The sequence below is a fragment of the Protomyctophum bolini genome (genome assembly GCF_963924005.1).
Source record: "Protomyctophum bolini genome assembly, chromosome: 16".
Lineage (NCBI taxonomy): Eukaryota > Metazoa > Chordata > Actinopteri > Myctophiformes > Myctophidae > Protomyctophum > Protomyctophum bolini.
Genome location: NC_137877.1, coordinates 1470453 through 1496100, shown reverse-complemented (window position 1 = coordinate 1496100; position 25648 = coordinate 1470453). Strand labels below are relative to the sequence as shown.

At 48.2% G+C, this 25648-nt stretch overlaps 1 protein-coding gene across 3 annotated transcripts in view; it reads right to left on the bottom strand.

Annotated features, from left to right (window-relative positions):
* Window positions 1-808: 808 nt before the first annotated feature.
* wdfy3 (WD repeat and FYVE domain containing 3) overlaps window positions 809-25648 on the bottom strand; it is a 150981-nt gene continuing 126141 nt past the window's right edge. For all 3 annotated transcript variants that reach the window (XM_080786636.1, XM_080786635.1, XM_080786637.1), the window contains 19 exons: window positions 24809-24889; window positions 24500-24554; window positions 23831-23950; window positions 23039-23156; window positions 22391-22497; window positions 21659-21812; window positions 20682-20773; window positions 18522-18734; window positions 17449-17590; window positions 15289-15443; window positions 14261-14419; window positions 11908-12087; window positions 11156-11338; window positions 8001-8094; window positions 6951-7112; window positions 6024-6473; window positions 5226-5337; window positions 4512-4709; window positions 809-1196 (listed from right to left, as the gene is read on the bottom strand). In XM_080786636.1, coding sequence (XP_080642762.1) covers window positions 1088-1196; window positions 4512-4709; window positions 5226-5337; window positions 6024-6473; window positions 6951-7112; window positions 8001-8094; window positions 11156-11338; window positions 11908-12087; window positions 14261-14419; window positions 15289-15443; window positions 17449-17590; window positions 18522-18734; window positions 20682-20773; window positions 21659-21812; window positions 22391-22497; window positions 23039-23156; window positions 23831-23950; window positions 24500-24554; window positions 24809-24889 — 2884 coding nt within the window. In that variant the 3' untranslated portion in view covers window positions 809-1087. The remainder of the gene's footprint in view (window positions 1197-4511; window positions 4710-5225; window positions 5338-6023; window positions 6474-6950; window positions 7113-8000; window positions 8095-11155; window positions 11339-11907; window positions 12088-14260; window positions 14420-15288; window positions 15444-17448; window positions 17591-18521; window positions 18735-20681; window positions 20774-21658; window positions 21813-22390; window positions 22498-23038; window positions 23157-23830; window positions 23951-24499; window positions 24555-24808; window positions 24890-25648) is intronic.

Genomic DNA, 25648 nt, shown 5'->3' with positions numbered 1-25648 from the left:
TTACAACTTTCAGGCAATAATGACCATTTATACTTTTTCTTTTTAGTTTTTTGTGTGTTTTTTTATTTTTTTTAATTTAAAGTTATTCTCGTTATAACGTGTCGGTTGTGTTCTTTCGTCTAGTTAAAAAGGCCGTTGTTTTTTTTTTAAGTTATTTACAATATAAACAAAGTGTGGTTTTTTTTGCGGGTTTTTCTCCCCGCTCCCGTTAAACACCCCGAAACGCCCCCGTTAACGTTATTTAATCCAGTATATCAGAACGCCCAGCGATTTAGAGCTAGCGGAGCACATTTAGCGACGGACCGGATGCTATCCTGGATGTGGCGGAAGTAGCTTTGATGTAGCACTCTAAAATGGGGGGGAAACCGGGAAAATAACATTGAATGTTAGGCAACAGACGTGTGGAGCGATGCGACCGGTTTTGATATAGATAAATCTCCGTCCTTTTTGATCAATCTCCTTCCTTAAGCGCTGCAGGGCGTTAATAACTGAAAGGGGCGGAGAACCTCGTCCTGAGCGCTCAGAGTGTTAAGACCTGTGACAGTGACCTGTGACCTGTGACAGTGACCTGTGACAGTGCGTTTTGACAGTGGGAGAGAACAACGGGCGCGCGACGCTTGAATTTCATTGGCTATCGTATCGCCCTATCGCCGCGGGACGACGTTCTTTTTTTGGCCCGATGTTCCTAGGCGCAACTTTTCGAACCATCGGTCTGTCTGTTCGTTCGACCTGCTGTCGCCAGTACAGTACAGTACAGTACAGTAGGTACATACTGTCATTTTCAAACAGACATTTTTTTGAATCTGATCTCAGGTCAAAATGGGTTAACAACGTACTGTATAAGGGTCCATTTGGATCCTATAACTATTGGCTAGGGACCCGGACCCCGACCCCCCCCCCCCGGGGAACCCAAGGTGAGAATCAGTGCGGTACGTTGTTGCGTGGCGTTGATGGCGTTGCTGGCCTTTCTAAGAGGAGGTGACGGTGAGTGAGGAGGAGGAGAGGAGAGGACACAGAGATGGAGGGGGTGGGGCTCGGACGGGGGCCGGCGGGGGTGAGGGGGGTTGGGTTGGGTTGGGTCGGGTCTTCAGTTTCTACAGCCGTCCTCGTGCTGCAGGTTGTAGTAACAGTTCTGACAGACCCGCACCGGAGACGAGATCTTCAGCCGCTTGATCTCCGACTGGAAGCGGCTGCACCTGCAGGTAGGGGGAGACAAAGAGACATGTTTCACTCTGACCTTGTTGCTACGGTGAATTAATGACCTCATCGGTACCGTGAATGAATGACCCACACTAACTAATTAGCCATAATTTGGGGACCCCCCCCACAAAATATATTGGCGATATTAGAATCTGATCTCAGGTCAGAATGAAAACTGTCAGGATGTAGAAGACATTTTTTTAGAATCTGATCTCAGGTCAGAATGAAAACTGTCAGGATGTAGAAGACATTTTTTAGAATCTGATCTCAGGTCAGAATGAAAACTGTCAGGATGTAGAAGACATCTTTTAGAATCTGATCTCAGGTCAGAATGAAAACTGTCAGGATGTAGAAGACATTTATAGAATCTGATCTCAGGTCAGAATGGTAAACTGTCAGGATGTAGAAGACATTTTTTAGAATCTGATCTCAGGTCAGAATGAAAACTGTCAGGATGTAGAAGACATTTATAGAATCTGATCTCAGGTCAGAATGGAAAACTGTCAGGATGTAGAAGAACATTTTTATAGAATCTGATCTCAGGTCAGAATGGAAAACTGTCAGGATGTAGAAGACATTTTTAGAATCTGATCTCAGGTCAGAATGGAAAACTGTCAGGATGTAGAAGACATTTATAGAATCTGATCTCAGGTCAGAATGGGTTAATGGCATTGTTAATTTTACTCAGAGCGTACAAATGGAACCAAATGGACCCCGGTTTGTACACTCTCAGAGTTACAGACCCATAAGGGTCCATTTGGTTCCATTTGTACACTCTCAGAGTTACAGACCCATAAGGGTCCATTAGTACACTCTCAGAGTTACAGACCCATAAGGGTCCATTTGGTTCCATTTGTACACTCTCAGAGTCACAGACCCATAAGGATCCAGTTGGTTTCCTAACTATCATTTAGCTGGGGACCCCCTGGAACTCCCTCAAGGACCCCCGGGGGTTCCCAGACCCCCGGGGGACCCCCCTAGACTAGAGGCCTCCACAGTGCACTAGAACCTAGAGCACAGACCAGACCTCACCAGCTACCTGCACTCCACTGCCATCTAGGGGTTGGTTGTACAACATGCAGCAGAAGCTGCTCAGCTGTCAAAGTCCTCCTCACTAAGGCCCTCATTTATCAACCGTGCGTACGCCAAAATATGGGTGCACGCCGAAATTACCGACATTTTTGACATTTACCATTTCCGCCAAAGCTTGAAATTGAACGTGACAACGTTGAAAATCCACGTTTTCTCCTCAGCTGGCGTACGCATGTTTTTCTGTCGCAGAACGGCGGAGCAGCATTGTTTGACCAGCTGAGAGGCTGCCAAAGGCATCGAAACATATGTATTCACTCCTAAAATGTTAATATAAAACTGTATGTATATGGGCTACATGTAAAAAAAGAAAAAGGAATGGACTTACAAGATGTGTCTTTGTGTCATATTAAATTTATAGGAGCTTTCCAACTTTACAATTAATATCGCACTTGATTTAAGCCATTTAAACAGTGTTTTGCATGAGCGCATACATGCGAGGATTTGGGCTGTCTGTGCTGGAATATTTCCATGACGTTGGAAAGTATAGCCTATAGTGCAGTGCTGCCTGCAGCTGCGGAGAGTCCCAACATGCATGGGTAGCCTATATACTGTAGCCTAATCTACAGTAGGCCGATGTCTTTCTGGAGTTACATGTGCAATCTCCTCCTCGTTTAATAAACCCGACGCGTCGCTCGAATGCCAAATGTACCGCCAGCGCAAGTGGGAACCGCATCGGAGATGTAGGCTACCCAGCCAGCCCACCACCACCACTCCTCCAGTGCCAGCCACATGGGCTACGGTTTTAGCTGCACATTCATATATTGACAGTTGAGTTGAGTTGACAGCCTATCCACTGCAGCGACTAGCGACTGTGAGGCAATCTAAATAGACTGTCGAACGTGCATGGTCAGTTGATCACGGTGTCACGGACAGACAGACAGGCAGACAGGACAGGATCAGGATCGAGGAGCAGCACCTATGCAAAACAGCAGCGTGTGTGTGTGTGTGTGTGTGTGTGTGTGTGTGTGCGCGCGCGCGCGCCTATTTGTTATTTAATTCATGGTTCACAGGTTCAGGTTTTCGTTCACTAATAGATCTTGTTGTATATTAAATTAAAAATACTTTAATAATTTAATATAACTGTACAACTAACAACAGACAGTGACAGTTGCTTGCAAATTGCGATATGTGCGTCAGCGTGCGGGGGGGGTGAGGCGGGCAGCAAGGGGGAAGCGAAGCGAGAGGAGAAACAGACCTACAGCTTTATTTAATTCATGCAGGTTTATTTATTTAAGATACAACAAGTTACAAGTTGCGTGTGCGTGCGTGCGTCTGTGTGTGTATGAGAGAGCTGGGGCAGCAAGTCCATGTAACCATGGTTTCAGGAAACGTATTGCCGTTTTCAGGTCGCAAAAACGAGGGCGAGGCTTGATTTCATAGGGCGTGCCAGATAGATTTCAGCCGTCACATTTATTAACGTCAGAACGAAATTAAGGAAGGATCAGCTGTTTGCGATCACTTTATAAATGCCGTGGCGACGTGGGTGTACTACGAAACCTGCACTCGAATCTGTGGCAGATTTTACACTCGATTGATAAATGAGGGCCAAGCAGTAACTACTATTCAGTATTTTAGTCCGATGTCACTTTGTAGTCCTATGTTACGTCCAAGTCATTTTGTAGTCCTACATTACATCCGGGTCATTTTGTAGTGCTACGTTACGTCCGGGTCCAAGTGGCACCAGCTCCCGTCCGCATCTCATTGTAAATAGAATATCTAAACGCGTGAATCTTTTTACAATGACGTTATTTTTCAGAAAGGAAGCCATTGAGGGTTAAAATGGGCCTTAATGCTTCCAACTCGAGTAGAATTATTAATGTTTTGTGTCCATTTAATTTTTTTAATATATTTTTTATCCCACGATTTTGTAACCCATTTTTCACCCCTGTGTCAATGATCTAATGTGATCCTGGGCTCTACACACCCTCCGCCAACCTGGGGAGAGCAACGGACTTAACTCATGCTCCCTTCATGCCTGAGTGTCCAAGTTGCTCCTTTACACCTGACAGGGGGGAGTTTCCCTGGTTGGACATATAGCGCGTGGAAGGAACACGTTATTCCAACCAGTTCCTTTCCCCTCCATCAGGCGCCCCGGCTGGCCAGGGGGAGGCAGTTTAGTGACCAGGATTACTGCATGTTTTTGTGAGGGTATACCTACCCTAGGGGACACGGGGAGAACATGCAAACTCCACACAGAAAGGCCCTTTCGCCAACCTTACTTCTGACAGAAGAGCTGGCCACAGTTCCTGCAGTGGTGGCGTCTCTCGGTGAGGGAGAAGCGCACGGCGCAGCCGGAGCAGCTGTCCACCACCTCGTCCTTCACCCAGTGGTCGGCGGCGGAACGCCCCGGCTGGTCACTCACTGACCAGCTGAACACCCGGCCACGCCCATCCCCCACCAGGATCTTACTGTGGTCCCTGGGAGAGGGGGGGGGGGGGGGAGGGAGGGAGAGAGGGGGGGGGGGGGGAGAGAGGGAAGGAGGGAGGGAGAGGGGGAGGGGAGAGAGAGAGAGAGGGAGAGAGAGAGAGAGAGAGAGAGACAGAGAGAGACAGAGACAGAGACAGACAGAGAGAGAGAGAGAGAGAGACAGAGAGAGAGAGAGAGGGTTTACAGTAGGGCAGGGTGATATGTGTATGGACAAACTATCTCAACTATCACAATCTTTTTAAACAAATGCCTGTGACTGTAATAACTGTATCCATCTAAAGCAACAATAATATCTGCATATTATAAAGTGTTCTCCATGTGTTGGCGAAGCATACGTACAGTATTATGGGTTTTGATTTAGAAAAGATACATCAAACCGCAACAATGACTATGAACGCCGAGACGCAGTTATAAACATCTAAGATGATATTTAAGAGCAACATAATTACATAATGATACTTTCTCTCTCACACACACACACACACACACACACACAGCTGTCTTACTTGGAGATGGCCAGCGAGGTTATCTCGGCCGGGTGAGCGTTGTCCTTGCGGTCAAACGCCGTGTGCATGGTGAGTTTACTACGGAAGACCAGCTGACGCTCCCATCTGTAGCCTGCTCCACACACACACACACACCACACACCACACACACACACACACACACACACACACACACACACACACACACACACACACACTCTTTGTACACCAACATTTCACATCGGTTTATGCTCAACGCTAAACTCATGTACGTAACTGTACCCTCCTACCTGCTCTCTGAAAGGTTCGATTGTAGAGATCTACACAAAAGTATTTACACAAATCCAGTATTTCCTTTTACTGAAAACTTAACAAAGAAACCCATCAATGATCTCATTGAGATCCTGTATTTATTTTACACCCTCTGCTGTTTGCTTCACGATTCACAATGCAATTTAATCATGATTTATATCGTCAACAGTCTGAATCGATTTGAATCGATTTACTAATCGATTCAATATCGATATAATATCTCTGCGTGCCTAGTGCCTACTCGCGTGGGTGTTACATTCGCACACAGGCAACTAATAATTTATTTCATGACTTTTGCAGTAAAAGAAAATCTCGGGACAAATCCATTTCATGAAGGGGACATCCTAAAGATATGAAAAAAACTATGTCCCGATTTGTTCTACCTCGGGGAGGGGTACCTCGAACACTAAGCCTCTTTTTGAGGGTTCGTTCCTGCACTAGAAGTTACAACAAATCGGCAGCTTGTTGTATTATACTGCGTAGCTCCTGATGTGGTGTGAAACCCACCTGCTCTCAGCTGGTTGTATGAGCGTGGCTCCATGGTGCTGGGCTGGTGGTGGTGGTGGGGGCCCGCCTGACTCTGGTGATGGTGGGGGGCCGCTTGGTTCTGATGGTGGTGGGGGCCCGCCTGGCTCTGGGGGTGGTGGGAGGGGGCCACCTGGCTCTGGTGGTGGTGGTGGGGGCCCGCCTGGTTCTGGGGGTGGTTGGGGGGGGTCGCCTGGTTCTGGTGGGGGGCTGCGTGAGCGTTGGGTTGAGGAGGGGGAGGCCCACCAGCGGGGTGGTTCTGGGGGTGGGGGGCCCCGGCCCCCGTCCCCCCGGGCTTGGTCTGACCCTCAGAGTAGTTGACGAACACGAAGCCGTCCTTCTCGTCGATGCTGAGGCTGTCCGACCAGCGCCTGGAGTCGTCCGAGGCGCTGTCCACTGACCACGAGGCCCCGGGGCGGCCCGCTGGACCCCCTGGAGACAACGTGGAACCAGAGGACGTTAGAGGGGCAGGAGAGGGGCTGGGATTACCTGAAAAGGGCACTTTTGGCCAAGTAGATGATCTACAAGCTCTCAACGCATCGAAGCCATTTTCGAGGGCGCGACCCCGCACTCTTTATAGCTACTGAGGATGCGCCGTACGACATTTCTATAAATATAACTGCAGCATGAATAGGCCTTGTGTACGGTAGTGTACGGTAAGTGTACGGTAGTGTACGGTAAGTGTACGGTAGTGTACGGTAAGTGTACGGTAGTGGTCTACGGTAAGTGTACGGTAGTGTACGGTAAGTGTACGGTAGTGTACGGTAACGTTGTGTTCAACACGGGGCAGATTAAATGACATAGTCTACCATTCATTGTCAATGGAAGCCAGCGACATGAAGATGCAAAGATACAGTCTACCGTTCATTGTCATTCATTTGGGTTTTCTAAGTGGTCGTAAGTCAGTACCTTTGGGTCTGTGGGCGGTGCTGCCGGGCTGGCTGCCTCCCCCATTGGAGGAGGCAGCGCGAGGGGGCGTGGCTATGGACTCCTGGTTGGCGCTGCTGGGTTCGTCTCCGTCCGACTCGCTGCTGTCGTCCTCTCCGTTGTGGCTCACCACACCGCCCTCTGCTGGTGACACGCACACACACACACACACACACACACACACACACACACACACACAATAGGAATCGCATACAAGGACATAATTAGTTCAGGTGCAGAAAAGTTAAACATCCACAAAATCAAGGCATGTGTCGTCAGTCACGATACAACGTCTCGGGAGCCCCCAGGAGGAAGTCACTAATGTTGCTCTGGAGGAGAGGGAAGTCTGGAGCTCTCTGGTGGAGCTGTTGCCCCCCGCGACCCGACTACGGATAAGCGGTTGAAGATGGACGGATGGACAAGGAGTAGTGTAGGCATCCTACATTCTAAACACACAGCTGGTGTCGATTACAGAACTACTCTGTTTCATTCAAGATTACATCCACTCATCCAGAGTGTATTATTACTCATGTTAAACGTAATCAGCACGCTAAAATATACATGGAAACAACAAAGGTTAGAAATAAGCCACACAGTAGCATAAGTGGTAGAGCTGACCGACTGACTCGTAAACAAACACCAAGCGTCGCGCGTGTAGCAGAGCTACCGCCCCATAGCCTGAAGGGATGCAACCAAGCGTTCAACGGCAGCGCGTTCATGTGTTTGCGGCAAATCCATCCCAGAATGCACTCTGTTCCTACCCGGAAGGAGGATGCGCTTTTGAGCAACTTAATGCAAAGTGGATGGAAGGAGAACTCGGATGCGGTCTATATTCATATATACTCTAAGGATGCAACGCGCAATTTATTTAAGTTGCTTCAGAAACTTAAATAAAATGACCGAAACAGCCATTGCATCCAAGCCTGAAGGCTGTGGACAACGTGGCTAAAGAGATGTTCTGTCTTGGTGAAACCTCCAGAGACTCAAGGCTAAAGAGATGTTCTGTCTTTGGTAAAACCTCCAGAGACTCACCGATCTTCTCCTCGCCACAGCAGTCGGCCACGTCTGGCTCAACCAGCTCCGGAGCAGGGGTTTCTGGGACTTGGAGGAACTCCATTCTCCAGAACTACAACAGGAGGAGGAGAAAAGAGAACGGCTAGATTGATAGAGTCCTTTAAGAGTGATAAGAGTTTATACGGTTTATACACCTCTAAGCCTCTCCAGCTTTACTTAACTTATTATTATTATTAAATCTACAAGCTCATAGCACGGCACCGAGTGCCGCGCTAAGAGCTTGTAGATCTGCTATTTTTGAAAAATCGTGGAAACGTGTCGCAAATCTTCGAATATATATTATTTAACGTTTTTTACTCATATCTTTGCTTTTTTGGGGGAGGGGGGGGGGGGGGTACCTGGAACAACATATGTTCAGATGGGAGCCAGCAGCCAATTACATATATTTTTGGGGGTCCTTGACATGAATCGATTTGAATCAATGTACGATAATAATATCTCTGCATGCCTACTCGCGTGGGTGTGACAATCGCACACGGGCACTATAGTTACAACAATCAGCAGCTTGATGTAGCTCCTGATCTCTGTACTGTATGTATGTATGTATGTATGTATGTATGTATGTATGTATTGTAATTCTGCAAACTATTAATAAATATCTCAATCAATGGGATTTTCAGCAAACTGTCAGGATTTAAAAGACTGGGTCTCTTTGAGGTTTAAGGCCATTCGAAAGAAAATAAACTGCCAGGATAAAATGTGTCCTCTGTGGGTTTTATTTTTTACTTGCAGCCAAAAACAAAGGGATCCTCATTGCGAACCCATTTCCCACATTTACTGTAACATATAATAACAATAATAATAATAATAATAATTATTATTATTATTATATAATACACACAGGCGCGCTACCAGCTTGTACAGTAGGTCTGATATTTTTGAAAAATCGTGAAAATGTGGCACAAATCTTTGAATATATATATATATATTCTTTTAGAAGACTTTTGTATTTATTTTGACGTCAGGCCAGCACTTTGTAGGGCTAGCTATACTAGCCATATACTGTCAAGTGTGCTACAAATGTATTAGCTACGCTCTGATAGAGGTTGCATAAACGCTCAATACTGTCACTGGCACTACCAGCGGTCAACAGTGTCCCTAGCGTGTGGAGAGGTGTCCCTAACGTGTGGAGAGGTGTCCCTAACGTGTGGTCAACAGTGTCCCTAACGTGTGGAGAGGTGTCCCTAACGTGTGGAGAGGTGTCCCTAACGTGTGGAGAGGTGTCCCTAACGTCTGAGTGGAGAGGTGTCCCTAACGTGTGGAGAGGTGTCCCTAACGTGTGGAGAGGTGTCCCTAACATGTGGAGAGGTGTCCCTAACGTGTGGAGAGGTGTCCCTAACATGTGGAGAGGTGTCCCTAACGTCTGAGTGGAGAGGTGTCCCTAACGTCTGAGTGGAGAGGTGTCCCTAACGTGTGGAGAGGTGTCCCTAACGTGTGGAGAGGTGTCTCTAACGTGTGGAGAGGTGTCCCTAACGTGTGGAGAGGTGTCCCTAGCGTGTGGAGAGGTGTCCCTAGCGTGTGGAGAGGTGTCTCTAACGTGTGGAGAGGTGTCCCTAACGTGTGGAGAGGTGTCCCTAGCGTGTGGAGAGGTGTCCCTAACATGTGGAGAGGTGTCCCTAACGTGTGGAGAGGTGTCCCTAACATGTGGAGAGGTGTCCCTAACGTCTGAGTGGAGAGGTGTCCCTAACGTCTGAGTGGAGAGGTGTCCCTAACGTGTGGAGAGGTGTCCCTAACATGTGGAGAGGTGTCCCTAACGTCTGAGTGGAGAGGTGTCCCTAACATGTGGAGAGGTGTCCCTAACGTGTGGAGAGGTGTCCCTAACGTCTGAGTGGAGAGGTGTCCCTAACATGTGGAGAGGTGTCCCTAACGTGTGGAGAGGTGTCCCTAACGTGTGGAGAGGTGTCCCTAACGTCTGAGTGGAGAGGTGTCCCTAACATGTGGAGAGGTGTCCCTAACGTGTGGAGAGGTGTCCCTAACGTGTGGAGAGGTGTCCCTAGCGTGTGGAGAGGTGTCTCTAACGTGTGGAGAGGTGTCCCTAGCGTGTGGAGAGGTGTCCCTAACGTGTGGAGAGGTGTCCCTTGCGTGTGGAGAGGTGTCCCTAACGTGTGGAGAGGTGTCCCTAGCGTGTGGAGAGGTGTCCCTAACATGTGGAGAGGTGTCCCTAACGTGTGGAGAGGTGTCCCTAACATGTGGAGAGGTGTCCCTAGCGTGTGGAGAGGTGTCTCTAACGTGTGGAGAGGTGTCCCTAACGTGTGGAGAGGTGTCCCTAGCGTGTGGAGAGGTGTCCCTAGCGTGTGGAGAGGTGTCCCTAGCGTGTGGAGAGGTGTCCCTAGCGTGTGGGGAGGTGTCCCTAGCGTGTGGAGAGGTGTCCCTAGCGTGTGGAGAGGTGTCCCTAACGTGTGGAGAGGTGTCCCTAGCGTGTGGAGAGGTGTCCCTAACGTGTGGAGAGGTGTCCCTAACGTGTGGAGAGGTGTCCCTGACGTGTGGAGAGGTGTCCCTAACGTGTGGAAAGGTGTCCCTAACGTGTGGAGAGGTGTGGTCAACAGTGTCCCTAACGTGTGGAGAGGTGTCCCTAACGTGTGGAGAGGTGTCCCTAGCGTGTGGAGAGGTGTCTCTAACGTGTGGAGAGGTGTCCCTAGCGTGTGGAGAGGTGTCCCTAACGTGTGGAGAGGTGTCCCTAGCGTGTGGAGAGGTGTCTCTAACGTGTGGAGAGGTGTCCCTAGCGTGTGGAGAGGTGTCCCTAGCGTGTGGAGAGGTGTCCCTAACGTGTGGAGAGGTGTCCCTAGCGTGTGGAGAGGTGTCCCTAGCGTGTGGAGAGGTGTCTCTAACGTGTGGAGAGGTGTCCCTAGCGTGTGGAGAGGTGTCCCTAGCGTGTGGAGAGGTGTCTCTAACGTGTGGAGAGGTGTCCCTAGCGTGTGGAGAGGTGTCCCTAACGTGTGGAGAGGTGTCCCTAGCGTGTGGAGAGGTGTCTCTAACGTGTGGAGAGGTGTCCCTAACGTGTGGAGAGGTGTCCCTAACATGTGGAGAGGTGTCCCTAACGTGTGGAGAGGTGTCCCTAACGTGTGGAGAGGTGTCCCTAACGTGTGGAGAGGTGCGCGGCGGTCCGTCCGTACCCTGACCACGCCGTCCGAGTGGCCGGTGACGATGACGTTCTGCGTGTCCCACTCGTTCATCTCGGAGACGCAGCAGCAGAGGATCTGCTGGCTGCGTCCCGTGAAGGTGTTGGCGCTGGCGATGGGGCTGCCGTTGATGCTCCACACGTGGATGTAGGTCCCCGCGCTGGACACAATGTCCCCCTGCAGTATGGGACATTCACAACCAGTGTTCAGGACACATTGTACATTGTACATGAAAAAAGGACATAGTGCTGGCAGTGTCTTCATAATTTTCATCCTGTATCTTCGAGCCTCTGAAGCACCTAGAATGATGTTCTAACCTAAACTGTAACCTAAGCTGTGGGTCGTCTGCTTCGTCAACTAGTAAAAATCCCCAGAAGTGAAAGCCATAGGGACATTCACACCGGTGTTCACAACGTCGGCCACTCTCGGGCAGTTCTTTGCCAATTAAGGACCACCGCAGTTATGACTATGCAGGCATCGGCATGGCCCCACCAGAACTCTAAGAGTGCACAAGTGGAACCAAATGGACCCGCTTTTTACACACTTACAGCGTTAGCAGTCATTTAGCTGTCATTTAGCTGGGGACCCACTGGAGTTTCCAGTTTTGATTATTATTAGAAAACATATGTCAGCCACGTCATTAGCATATCTTGTTTTGCTAAAAGGAGGTTGAAGTGTCCCGTTAAGTAACAACATGCAGTAACGGTCTCTCCAGCGCCCCCTGCCTGCCTCCCGACCCAACCCACCGTCAGCTCGTTGATGCAGAGGGCGGAGACCGGCGCCCGGTGTCCTCGGAGCTGCGTGATGAAGGCCAGCTTGTTGAGGTCCCAGACGATGCAGGTTCGATCCCGGGAGCCGCTCACGATGATGTGGTACGCCGAGGATGCCGTGAGGCAGGTCACTGCGTCCGTGTGGCCCAGCAGAGCCTGTTGGAGACCACACAGCGTTAAGCTTCAAGACCACACACAGCGTTAAGCTTCAAGGCCACACACAGCGTTAAGCTTCAAGACCACACACAGCGTTAAGCTTCAAGGCCACACACAGTGTTAAGCTTCAAGGCCACACACAGCGTTAAGCTTCAAGACCACACACAGTGTTAAGCTTCAAGACCACACACAGCGTTAAGCTTCAAGGCCACACACAGTGTTAAGCTTCAAGACCACACACAGCGTTAAGCTTCAAGACCACACACAGCGTTAAGCTTCAAGGCCACACACAGCGTTAAGCTTCATGGCCACACACAGCGTTAAGCTTCATGGCCACGGGGCTTTAAGCCACTAGTAGACTATTCAACTAGTCACTAGTCACTGCGTCCGTGTGGCCCAGCAGAGCCTGTTGGAGACCACACACAGCGTTAAGCTTCAAGACCACACACAGCGTTAAGCTTCAAGGCCACGGGGCTTTAAGCCACTAGTAGACTATTCAACTAGTCACTAGTCACTGCGTCCGTGTGGCCCAGCAGAGCCTGTTGGAGACCACACAGCGTTAAGCTTCAAGACCACACACAGCGTTAAGCTTCATGGCCACGGGGCTTTAAGCCACTAGTAGACTATTCAACTATTCAACTAGTCACTAGTCACTGCGTCCGTGTGGCCCAGCAGAGCCTGTTGGAGACCACACAGCGTTAAGCTTCAAGGCCACGGGGCTTTAAGCCACTAGTAGACTATTCAACTAGTCACTAGTCACTGCGTCCGTGTGGCCCAGCAGAGCCTGTTGGAGACCACACACAGCGTTAAGCTTCAAGGCCACGGGGCTTTAAGCCACTAGTAGACTATTCAACTAGTCACTAGTCACTGCGTCCGTGTGGCCCAGCAGAGCCTGGAGACACAGAGGTTTTATTTAGTCTACAAATTACACTGAGGGAAACTTTGACAGGAAAAGACTCGCTCACCGTATATAAAAAGAAAGCACTGACGAAGGTCTGAGGACCCAAACGTTTGCTTTTTAATTGCACCATGAGCACAGAGCACCATGAGAGCATGATCAAATAAAAGTCTCAGTCTAAGGAGTTTTACTTCTTGTTCTATACGGTGAGCCAGTCTTTTCCTGTCAAAGTTTCCCTTGTGTTTTTGAGACCACCGCTACCGTAGTCAAGTTTGAAAAAAAAGGACAAAGAAAAACGGTTTTCTCAGTGTCACAAATTACACTGAGAAATAAAACTCATTTTCAGTGTCGAGTAAAAAAACCCCATCACAATTCATCAGAAGATCAGGGAAAAAAAGAAAAAAGGTACACAGGTACAGTACTTACACCTGTAAATAATTTTCATGTTTTTTGAGGTATCTCGATTACTGTCATCATTGTATTGTGAATGAATGCATGGGACCTGAATGGAAACAAGACCGCAAGGTCTTGTTTCAGTGCCATCCTTTTGGATAAAATGTGCTTTGACTGTATACCATGTACTTACATTTGTTATTGTCTAATAAAATAATCAATCAATCAATCAAATGTGAATTACATATGTCTACAAAAAAAAAGATAAAACAAGTTTCAAAATGATCTAAAAACATATTGTGGGGGTCACCAAGGTCACCAAGGTTTTAAAGCAATTAGTTGACTATCCAACTAGTCGACTAGTAAGTCCACTAGTCGACCTTGCTGGTACTAGTTGACTAGTTGATGTGGAAAAACTCTCCTGTTTTTGTAGGCCTCAAGATCAGTTAGAATGATAGATTATAGTCACCAATGTACACAGTTTTTAAATGTACAAATATGTTTATCTTTTTTACATAATAGGTAGTTAAACAACTAGTCGACTAGTCAACTAGTAAAAATCACTAGAAGTGAAAGCCCTACAGTAGTTAGTAGTTAGTAGCTGGCGGTGTAGATTTCGTCGACTAATACCATGACAAAAAAAGAGTTTGTCAACTCACTGGCGAAAACTAAGACTAAATATAGTGACAATTTCGTCAACAAATAAAAACTAGACTAAAAATGTTAGACAGGGACTAGTGGACAAGAGATCCAGTAAGTCGTTTTACACTTGGTTGCATGCTGAAGATAGCAGATCTACAAGCTCACATCGGCTATTTTCAACAAGTGATTTTACATTTTACATTACGTGTGTGTGTGTGTGTGTATGTGCGTGCGTCCTACCTGTTTGAGGGCCAGCGTCTTGGCCTTCTCCTTGGAGTTGCTGGTCTCCCACACACAGATGGCGGTGCTGGTCCCCGCTGTCACCACCAGCTTGGGGTTGGGACAGATGGCACAGAGGATCTGACCCCACTCGGACAGACACTCGTACACCACCACGGCCTGGAAGCACACACAGAGAGTTAACCCTAACCCTCTGACAGGCTGTTGATTTAACCCCACTCTGACAGGCTGTTGATTTAACCCCACTCTGACAGGCTGTTGATTTAACCCCACTCTGACAGGCTGTTGATTTAACCCCACTCTGACAGGCTGTTGATTTAACCCCACTCTGACAGGCTGTTGATTTAACCCCACTCTGACAGGCTGTTGATTTAACCCCACTCTGACAGGCTGTTGATTTAACCCCACTCTGACAGGCTGTTGATTTAACCCCACTCTGACAGGCTGTTGATTTAACCCCACTCTGACAGGCTGTTGATTTAACCCCACTCTGACAGGCTGTTGATTTAACCCCAACCCTCTGACAGGCACTCTTAAACCACCACGGCCTGGAAGCACGGCATGCAGTGTTGACGCAGTCGACTATAAGACTAAGACGAAACATGTTCGTCGACTACCTTTTTCCTACCCTTCGGCCTGGTGGAGACAATGAACTATAAAACTAACCTATAATCGTAAGAAAATGATCACAGTGACATTTGTCGGGTGAAAGAAGCGCCGTCTCCGTTGTGTTCTCACATAAACATTAGCAGCTGAACTGTTGTGGCTTCGAGGCTTCGGGCGGTGCTGAAACCAATATACAGTAAGCCGGTTCCCTGACCTTGTCGGACTCATAGAGCTGAAACCAATACACAGTAAGCCGGTTCCCTGACCTTGTCGGACTCATAGAGCTGAAACCAATATACAGTAAGCCGGTTCCCTGACCTTGTCTGACTCATAGAGCTGAAACCAATATACAGTAAGCCGGTTCCCTGACCTTGTCTGACTCATAGAGCTGAACCCAATATACAGTAAGCCGGTTCCCTGACCTTGTCGGACTCGTAGTTGGCGGTGCGGCAGCTGAGGTCGGCGTAGCCCCAGGCGAAGGTCTTGCTCCAGGCGGGCGGCACCAGAACCTTGTTCTGCTCCACGGCCAGGATGCCCTTATCGGTGCAGACGATCTGACCCACGGGCTCCTTCAGCTCTGCAGGACAACCAGGAGAGGACAGGACAGGACAGGAGAGGACAGGACAGGACAGGACAGGAGGGGACAGGACAGGACAGGACAGGGGGGAAGAAAAGTTATCAAACTTATTTACTTATAGTATTCTCAATGCACTCGAGTAAACGTAGAAACAAGTATTGGCCTCAAAAGGTTTCTTATCATAAATGGCGTGTATGAATGCATAGAGCCCATTGCTCGGGTCTTAACCCATTCTGACCTGAGATCAGATTCATACGAGGTTTTCCACTGGACACACACTGGTCTGATGAACCCATTCTGACCTGAGATCAGATTCTAAAAATGTCAGTCGTTCTTCGATTTTTCAAAAATAGCAGACCTACAAGCTCGTATCGCGCCACTCGGTGGCGCGATATGAGCTTGTAGATCTGCTATTTTTCAATAGCTAAAGCATAACATGATGCTGACACCAAAATGGGTTCCCGTTCAGAATGGGTTAACCCCTTTAGGCCTGACGTCGACGTTTATAAAATGTCTTTTTTTAAATGTATTTTTTTCTGAAAGACCTCATGTTTCTATATCAGTGGTTCTCAATATTTCATGTCAAGGACCCCAAAAATATATGAAATTGGCCCGCTGAATATGTGTCGTTTCAGGGACCAGCTCCCCAGAAGCAAAGATTTGAGTTAAAAACGTTCGCTCTGAAAGAGTATATATTCAAAGCTTTGCACCACATGTTCATGATTTAAAAAAGATAGCAGACCTACAAGCTAGTGGCGCACTATGAGCTTGTAGATCTGCTATTTTTCAATAGCTAAAGCATGACATAATGTTTAAAACACCAAAAGGGGTTCCCGCCCAAAAGGAAGTGAATATAAACCTTTGACGGGGGCCAGAGAGGGTCTCAGGTTGTAAGCCAATAGTCAGTGAATATAGACCTTTGCCGGGGGCCAGGGAGGGTCTCAGGTTGTAAGCCAATAGTCAGTGAATATAGACCTTTGCCGGGGGCCAGGGAGGGTCTCAGGTTGTAAGCCAAAAGGAAGTGAATATAGACCTTTGACGGGGGCCAGGGAGGGTCTCAGGTTGTAAGCCAAAAGGAAGTGAATATAGACCTTTGCCGGGGGCCAGGGAGGGTCTCAGGTTGTAAGCCAAAAGGAAGTGAATATAGACCTTTGACGGGGGGGCCAGGGAGGGTCTCAGCCAATAGTCAGTGAATATAAACCTTTGACGGGGGCCAGGGAGGGTCTCAGGTTGTAAGCCAATAGGAAGTGAATATAGACCTTTGACGGGGGCCAGGGAGGGTCTCAGGTTGTAAGCCAATAGGAAGTGAATATGAACCTTTGACGGGCGGGGCCAGAGAGGGTCTCAGCCAATAGGAAGTGAATATAAACCTTTGACGGGGGGGGCCAGGGAGGGTCTCAGCCAATAGGAAGTGAATATAGACCAATGACGGGGGCCAGAGAGGGTCTCAGGTTGTGAGCCAATAGGAAGTGAATATAGACCTTTGACGGGGGCCAGGGAGGGTCTCAGGTTGTGAGCCAATAGGAAGTGAATATAGACCTTTGACGGGGGCCAGGGAGGGTCTCAGGTTGTAAGCCAATAGGAAGTGAATATAGACCTTTGACGGGGGCCAGAGAGGGTCTCAGGTTGTAAGCCAATAGGAAGTGAATATAGACCTTTGACGGGGGCCAGGGAGGGTCTCAGCCAATAGGAAGTGAATATAAACCTTTGACGGGGGCCAGGGAGGGTCTCAGCCAATAGGAAGTGAATATAGACCTTTGACGGGGGCCAGGGAGGGTCTCAGCCAATAGGAAGTGAATATAGACCTTTGACGGGGGCCAGGGAGGGTCTCAGCCAATAGGAAGTGAATATAGACCTTTGACGGGGGCCAGGGAGGGTCTCAGCCAATAGGAAGTGAATATAGACCTTTGACGGGGGCCAGGGAGGGTCTCAGCCAATAGGAAGTGAATATAGACCTTTGACGGGGGCCAGGGAGGGTCTCAGCCAATAGGAAGTGAATATAGACCTTTGACGGGGGCCAGGGAGGGTCTCAGGTTGTCCAGATGGTGGAAGAAGATCTTGTCGGTGCTGGAGTTGGGCGGCACGGCGGCCTGCTCCCCGTTGGCCTTGCCGCGCACCCGCTTGGGTGGGTGGGGCTTCTTGAACAGCTGGAGAACACAAAACAAACGCACCACATACGGTCAGAGAGGACAGCATAGAGGAGGGGCTCTCACACCGAAGTCGAGTTCTGCAAGCATCACTGAAGTGGCAATAATCACGTTAAACAACACCCTCAAGTGTAATATTGCAATTCTACAACAGTTACCCTTAAAACTAAGAAAATCGCTGAAAGAATATATTTTTTTAATGACAGATGTAGTCACTACGAAAACGACCTGTTGTAGAATATAGTATAGTATAGTATAGTATAGTTTTATTATATAGATATTCCACTGTTAAGTTCTTAGCTTACGCATGTTTCATGATAACTACTTTTTTGTATGTACGTGATGTATTACCATGCTTTTGGTTCTTGCTTAATGTAAATCGCTCTGGATTAAGAGCGTCTACTAAATGCCTAAATTGTAAATGTCTACATCTCTGGGTACGGGACCTGTTTGAGGACCTGTTTGGGGTTAAATATCTACATCTCTGGGTGCGGGACCTGTTTGGGGACCTGTTTGGGGTTAAATGTCTACATCTCTGGGTGCGGGACCTATTTGAGGACCTGTTTGGGGTTAAATATCTACATCTCTGGGTGCGGGACCTGTTTGGGGACCTGTTTGGGGTTAAATGTCTACATCTCTGGGTGCGGGACCTATTTGAGGACCTGTTTGGGGTTAAATATCTACATCTCTGGGTGCGGGACCTGTTTGGTGGATCTGTTTGGGGATCTGTTTGGGGTTAAATATCTACATCTCTGGGTGCGGGACCTGTTTGGGGATCTGTTTGGGGACCTGTTTGGGGTTAAATGTCTACATGTCTCAGTACGGGACCTGTTTGGGGACCTGTTTGGGGTTAAATGTCTATTATCTCTGGGTGCGGGACCTGTTTGGGGATCTGTTTGGGGTTAAATGTCTACATGTCTCAGTACGGGACCTGTTTGGGGATCTGTCCGAAGTTGTTGATGAAGCCGATGGTGGCGGTCTCCTTCAGCGGGTCGTTGATGTTGTAGATGTCCACCTGGCCCTCGTAGAAGAGGTGGTGGAACACGTTGACCGACTCCACGGCCGGCGGGCCCTGCTGCTTGTAGCCGAAGATCAGGTCGATCCACTCGTGGAGGTGGGCCGACACGTAGTCACATTCCAGGGCCTGAAAACACCAGAAACACACCACAGATCAGGGCCTGGAAACACCAGGGAAACACACCGATCAGGGCCTGGAAACACCAGGGAAACACACCACAGATCAGGGCCCGAAAACACACACCGATCAGGGCCCGGAAACACACACCGATCAGGGCCCGGAAACACACACCGATCAGGGCCCGGAAACACACACCGATCAGGGCCCGGAAACACACACCGATCAGGGCCCGGAAACACACACCGATCAGGGCCCGGAAACACACACCGATCAGGGCCCGGAAACACACACCGATCAGGGCCCGAAAACACACACCGATCAGGGCCCGAAAACACACACCGATCAGGGCCCGAAAACACACACCGATCAGGGCCCGAAAACACCAGGGAAACACACAGATCAGGGCCCGGAAACACCAGGGAAACACACCGATCAGGGCCCGGAAACACCAGGGAAACACACCGATCAGGGCCCGGAAACACCAGGGAAACACACCGATCAGGGCCCGGAAACACCAGGGAAACACACCGATCAGGGCCCGGAAACACCAGGGAAACACACCGATCAGGGCCTGGAAACACCAGGGAAACACACCGATCAGGGCCCGGAAACACCAGGGAAACACACCGATCAGGGCCTGGAAACACCAGGGAAACACACCGATCAGGGCCCGGAAACACCAGGGAAACACACCGATCAGGGCCCGGAAACACCAGGGAAACACACCGATCAGGGCCTGGAAACACCAGGGAAACACACCGATCAGGGCCCGGAAACACCAGGGAAACACACCGATCAGGGCCCGGAAACACCAGGGAAACACACCGATCAGGGCCCGGAAACACCAGGGAAACACACCGATCAGGGCCTGGAAACACCAGGGAAACACACCGATCAGGGCCCGGAAACACCAGGGAAACACACCGATCAGGGCCTGGAAACACACACCGATCAGGGCCCGGAAACACACACCGATCAGGGCCCGGAAACACCAGGGAGACACACCGATCAGGGCCCGGAAACACCAGAAACACACACCGATCAGGGCCCGGAAACACACAGATCAGGGCCTGGAAACACCAGGGAAACACACCGATCAGGGCCCGGAAACACACACCGATCAGGGCCCGGAAACACACACCGATCAGGGCCCGAAAACACACACCGATCAGGGCCCGGAAACACCAGGGAGACACACCACAGATCAGGGCCCGGAAACACCAGGGAAACACACCGATCAGGGCCCGGAAACACCAGGGAAACACACAGATCAGGGCCCGGAAACACCAGGGAAACACACCGATCAGGGCCCGAAAACACACACCGATCAGGGCCCGAAAACACACACCGATCAGGGCCTGAAAACACCAGGGAAACACATCAGAGTTTGTTTTGATCAAATACTTTGTGTAACTTCTGTGTGGGAAGTTGAACGTGATATTGTTTATTTATGTTGTTGGTGTCTTATATAATCCCATAAGGGATGGGTCTTAACGACAAGACACGAAAATAAAAATGAATTAATTCATTCATTCACAGATCAGGGCCTGGAAACACCAGAGAAACACACACAGGCAGCACATTCTGGTTTTAGAACACCTCAGGCTGCATCCCGTGATTCTGGTTTTAGAACACTGCAGGCTGCATCCCGTGATCCTGGTTTTAGAACACTCAGGCTGCATCCTGTGATCCTGGTTTTAGAACACTCAGGCTGCATCCTGTGATTTCTGAGGACTCGAAATGCATTCTTTGGCGATAAGATGTCTGGGATCACTAGGGCTGCACAATGAACTGGGAAACATGTCGATTCCAAACAGATACGTGTGGAACTCAAGTCTGAGTGGAATGTGACGTGGTGCTAATTGATAAGTGTGATCAATAGTATACCAGTCTAATTGATAAGTGTGATCAATAGTATACCAGTCTAATTGATAAGTGTGATCAATAGTATACCAGTCTGTGGACTCTGATGAACTCCCGGGGGTCTCCCTTGGCCCAGGGAGGGAGGAGGCAGTCTCCCAGCTTGGTGCCGTTCTGCTTGGCTCCTGGAGGGACAAAGACACAACGTGAGTCAGTCATTGGCTCCTGGAGGGACAGAAAGACACAACGTGAGTCAGTCATTGGCTCCTGGAGGGACAAAGACACAACGTGAGTCAGTCATTGGCTCCTGGAGGGACAGAAAGACACAACGTGAGTCAGTCATTGGCTCCTGGAGGGACACAGAGACACAACGTGAGTCAGTCATTGGCTCCTGGAGGGAGGGACACAGGGACAAAGACACAACGTGAGTCAGTCATTGACAATCGGTCTCTCACAAATTTCTCGGTTTCGAGACCATCGTAAACGTAAGGGATGCAGTGGTGGAACATATAATAAAATTAATGAATTGATTTGTGTATCAAATAAAGGTATCAGACCGAGGTCAAAGGTTAAAGGAGAATTCCATACTAGAAGGCTTTCTTACCTTTCTTTGTAGTTGTTACGTCCCCACCAAAGAGGTCCAGGTGTTATTTTGTGCAAAAGCTCCTTATTGGCTATTTCCCCTACCATAAGCCCTCAATGATTTGCATTGAATTGAATGGGAATTGAACGGGGCTATGGGGTGTTGTGCTAATTTGCTTATTTCCATCGCTCAAAATTATAATTTCTTTGTATATATCCTCTCTTCATAATGTAAATAATATCCCAAGCGGCACACTTTACTTCTTCTTTCGATGGAAATAAGCAAATTAGCATAACACCCCATAGCCCCATTCAATTCCCATTCAATACAATGCAATTCATTGAGGGCTTATGGTAGGGAAAATAGCCAATAAGGAGTTTTTGCACAAAAAACACCTGGACCTCTTTGGTGGGGACGTAACAACTACAAAGAAAGATAAGAAAGCATTCTAGCATGGAATTCTCCTTTAATGAATAGATTAACAGACCCAGGTCAAAGTTGTTGGCGTTGAGCAGGAACTCAGGAAGGTAGAAGAACTCCGGGATGAGTTCCTTCACGTCGGCCATGTTGTGTTTGGAGGCGGAGTTCCAGGCCTCGCGCACGCTGTGGAACATCCGGTCGGCCAGGTCGAAATGACCTCCCTGGAGAGCGCACGCACACACACACACACGCGCAGGCGCAGGCGCACACGCACACGCACACGCACACGCACACACACACACACACACACACACACACACACACACACACACACACACACACACACACACACACACACACACACACACACACATTTAGTCTTAGTGCTTTTTTCCCCATAATAAAGTTGTTTTTATTTAGTGTAACAAATGTACACTCTCAGAGTCACAGACCCATAAGGGTCCATTTGGTTCCATTTGTACACTCTCAGAGTTACAGACCCATAAGGGTCCATTTGGTTCCATTTGTACACTCTCAGAGTTACAGACCCATAAGGGTCCATTTGGTTCCATTTGTACACTCTCAGAGTTACAGACCCATAAGGGACCATTTGGTTCCATTTGTACACTCTCAGAGTTACAGACCCATAAGGGTCCATTTGGTTCCATTTGTACACTCTCAGAGTTACAGACCCATAAGGGTCCATTTGGTTCCATTTGTACACTCTCAGAGTTACAGACCCATAAGGGTCCACTTGGTTCCTAACCATCATTTAGCTGGAACTCCCTCGAGGACTCACCTGTAGTCTGAGGAAGATCTGGGTGAAGGGCTCCATGCGGACCAGGTAGGAGGCTACGATCATGGCCGAGGAGTAGTGGGTTCCGTAGTGGTACGCTGGAGTCTCCCCTGATATACAATACAACACAACAACAGTCATAAGACATGTGAATCCCTCGACTCCTTCAAAACCTCTCTCAAAGGGCATGTACGGACAGCTGCAATTCGAAACTGTCCCTCGTAAAATCTGAATCTATGTTTCTTTTCCCTTTTTGCTTCCTTCATGATGAATTCCTGTTCTGTTCTTTGTCTATATTGAAGTGTCTATTTGTACGTCTCTAAATGTTTTGATGAATTGAACACGGTGGACCCTCTTGTAAACAAGTGTAATGCTTAATCGGGTCGTCCACTCACAGTTAGCAGTCTTTATATTGAGTTTGTGCTTGAAATGTTACTGTAATTCTGCAAACTGTTAATACATATTTCAATCAATCAATCAATCAATCTGGAGTCTCACCTGATATACAATACAACAAAACGATTATACAACACGATCATCAGTGTTATGATGGTGATGGTACATGTGCTCAATGCAAGACCTTCTTACCGGTGGGGTTAAGGTTAGGGGGGATGTGTGTGGAGGTGGGTAGCATGTGGGTGGTGGTCTTACCGGTGGGGTCCTCCCAGTCCTTGTATCTCTTCTTGTACTGGGTCAGTCTGTCGTCCGTCTGCGCTCCCATGGGCTTGGCCAGGTTCCGGAAGGTTCTGGGGCTGCTCAGGTCCAGCTCCTGTTGTTCAGAGAGACACACGTCAACATGACCGCCAACCGTGACGCCATTCATTCATCAGAGCCGTTTCGGACCAGATGTTAATTCCAGTGAGTAAAAACTATGTTGAAATGTTCGTCGACTACTAATTAAGAACTAAATCCAGAGATCCAGTAGAACTAAAAGACAAGTCATTTTATGCACTCTGAAAATAGCCGATCTACATCACGCTGCGACACGTCGTCTAGATCGGTGTAAAAACCAGGCATTACGACACCATCGAGGTCCCCCAAAATATCATTTTGCCTTTTAGATCGCCTCATATAAGAACCGTGTTAAAAATAAACATGTCACCCCGGCCGTTTCATTCATATGGATATGAAGAATCAACTGACTGAGAGAAAACACTAATGTTACTGCTGCTGAATTAGTTACATTTTCGTTAGAAAATATATGAGAGACTGACTGTCGCAAACGATACAGAGACACCTCTATGACAATAACACAGAGACAGCTTATTTCTTTTTGCTTGCAACGCTTACATGAGATGATTTTAAGATATTAAAATCATTCATGAAATTACTTCCATGAACCAGGCAGAACCAGGCAGAACCAGGGGAACAGAATCGAGGGGAACAGAGTGACGCCAGCACTTCAGCGCTCTGTTTCTACCCCTGGCTGGACGGATAGCCTACCTCGGCATCGTAGTCGGCCAGGATCCAGGGGAAGACGGGGTACTGCATCAGGTCGTTGTAGGAGCGCCCGGCCAGCGTGTTCAGATGCATCAGGTACTGGAAGTTACTGATCTCCCCTCGCTGGAGGGAGGGACCAACAAGACACAGCAAATCCATTGGTCAATGGTTTGAGGGGGACTTGCCTTATAACCCATTACGACCCCGGCACGCACCTTCGCTTTTAACCACGTTTAAACCATAACCATACAAACTTTAGCTGTTGAAAACTATCAGATCTACAAGCTTGTAAGCACAGCTATAAGATAAAAATGTATAATAATAATAATCGTGAAAACGTGTGCCTTTTTTTCTTTTTTTACAAAGTCTACATTATTTCACAGCAAATGGTTTTAACTGGTATCTTTGCTTCTGGCCAGTGGTGAACAAACTGTGGAAAACAAGATCATCATGGTGATTCACCAGGAGGCCATCACTGGAGAGGTGCTCTTTAAACAAATAAAAACTAAACTGAAAAGACAGAGCTCTGAACAAACTAAAACCATGGCACTTTGTGACATTGTGATACTTTTGTACTAATTCTCATGTGAATGCATACATCGTAAACCCTGAATAATTTTCAATGAAGTATAAAAAGTTTAAAATGTATAGTAGTTCTCCACCAGCTCCTACCTCCCATCTCTGAGTCACAGACTTCTCTCCCACCAACGTGCTGAGCAGTCCAGACCTGGAACACACGGTAGAATAGAGGTTCGTCCATTCATTTGATTTGGTTTGGAAATTACAAACATCATAAGATCAGACCCAGGGTTACACGTATAATACAACTATAAGCACAATTATATCCTTATTTCTAATGCATGTTGTGGTCCTCCTCCCTCAACCCGGTCTCACCACAAACACGCTCAAATAGCACGGATTGGCATTGGCACGAGACTGCCTAACTAATTTAACATTGTTGCAGAATAAGGGAAGCGTTACCCTTGCTCCACGCTGGTGTTGGGTCTCTGTCCTGAGACGGACTCGGAGCTGTCGGCCAGCGAGGGAACCACGGCCAGGAACCTGCAGCAGAGGAACATTCAGCACCGTTAACACCGTTATCACCTACTCAATGTGGTGAATAATACAGAGGAACATTCAGCACCGTTAGCACCAACTCAATGTGGTGAATAATACAGAGGAACATTCAGCACCGTTAGCACCAACTCAATGTGGTGAATAATACAGAGGAACATTCAGCACCGTTATCACCTACTCAATGTGGTGAATAATACAGAGGAACATTCAGCACCGTTAACACCGTTATCACCTACTCAATGTGGTGAATAATACAGAGGAACATTCAGCACCGTTAGCACCAACTCAATGTGGTGAATAATACAGAGGAACATTCAGCACCGTTAACACCGTTATCACCTACTCAATGTGGTGAATAATACAGAGGAACATTCAGCACCGTTAGCACCGTTATCACCTACTCAATGTGGTGAATAATACAGAGGAACATTCAGCACCGTTAACACCGTTATCACCTACTCAATGTGGTGAATAATACAGAGGAACATTCAGCACCGTTAACACCGTTAGCACCAACTCAATGTGGTGAATAATACAGAGGAACATTCAGCACCGTTAGCACCAACTCAATGTGGTGAATAATACAGAGGAACATTCAGCACCGTTAGCACCAACTCAATGTGGTGAATAATACCCATACTGTGTACGACAGTGATGCGGTCAGGAACGAGACATAGTCGAGTTCCGCAAGCATCACTGAAGTGGCAATAATCACGTTAAACAACACCCTCGAGTGTAATATTG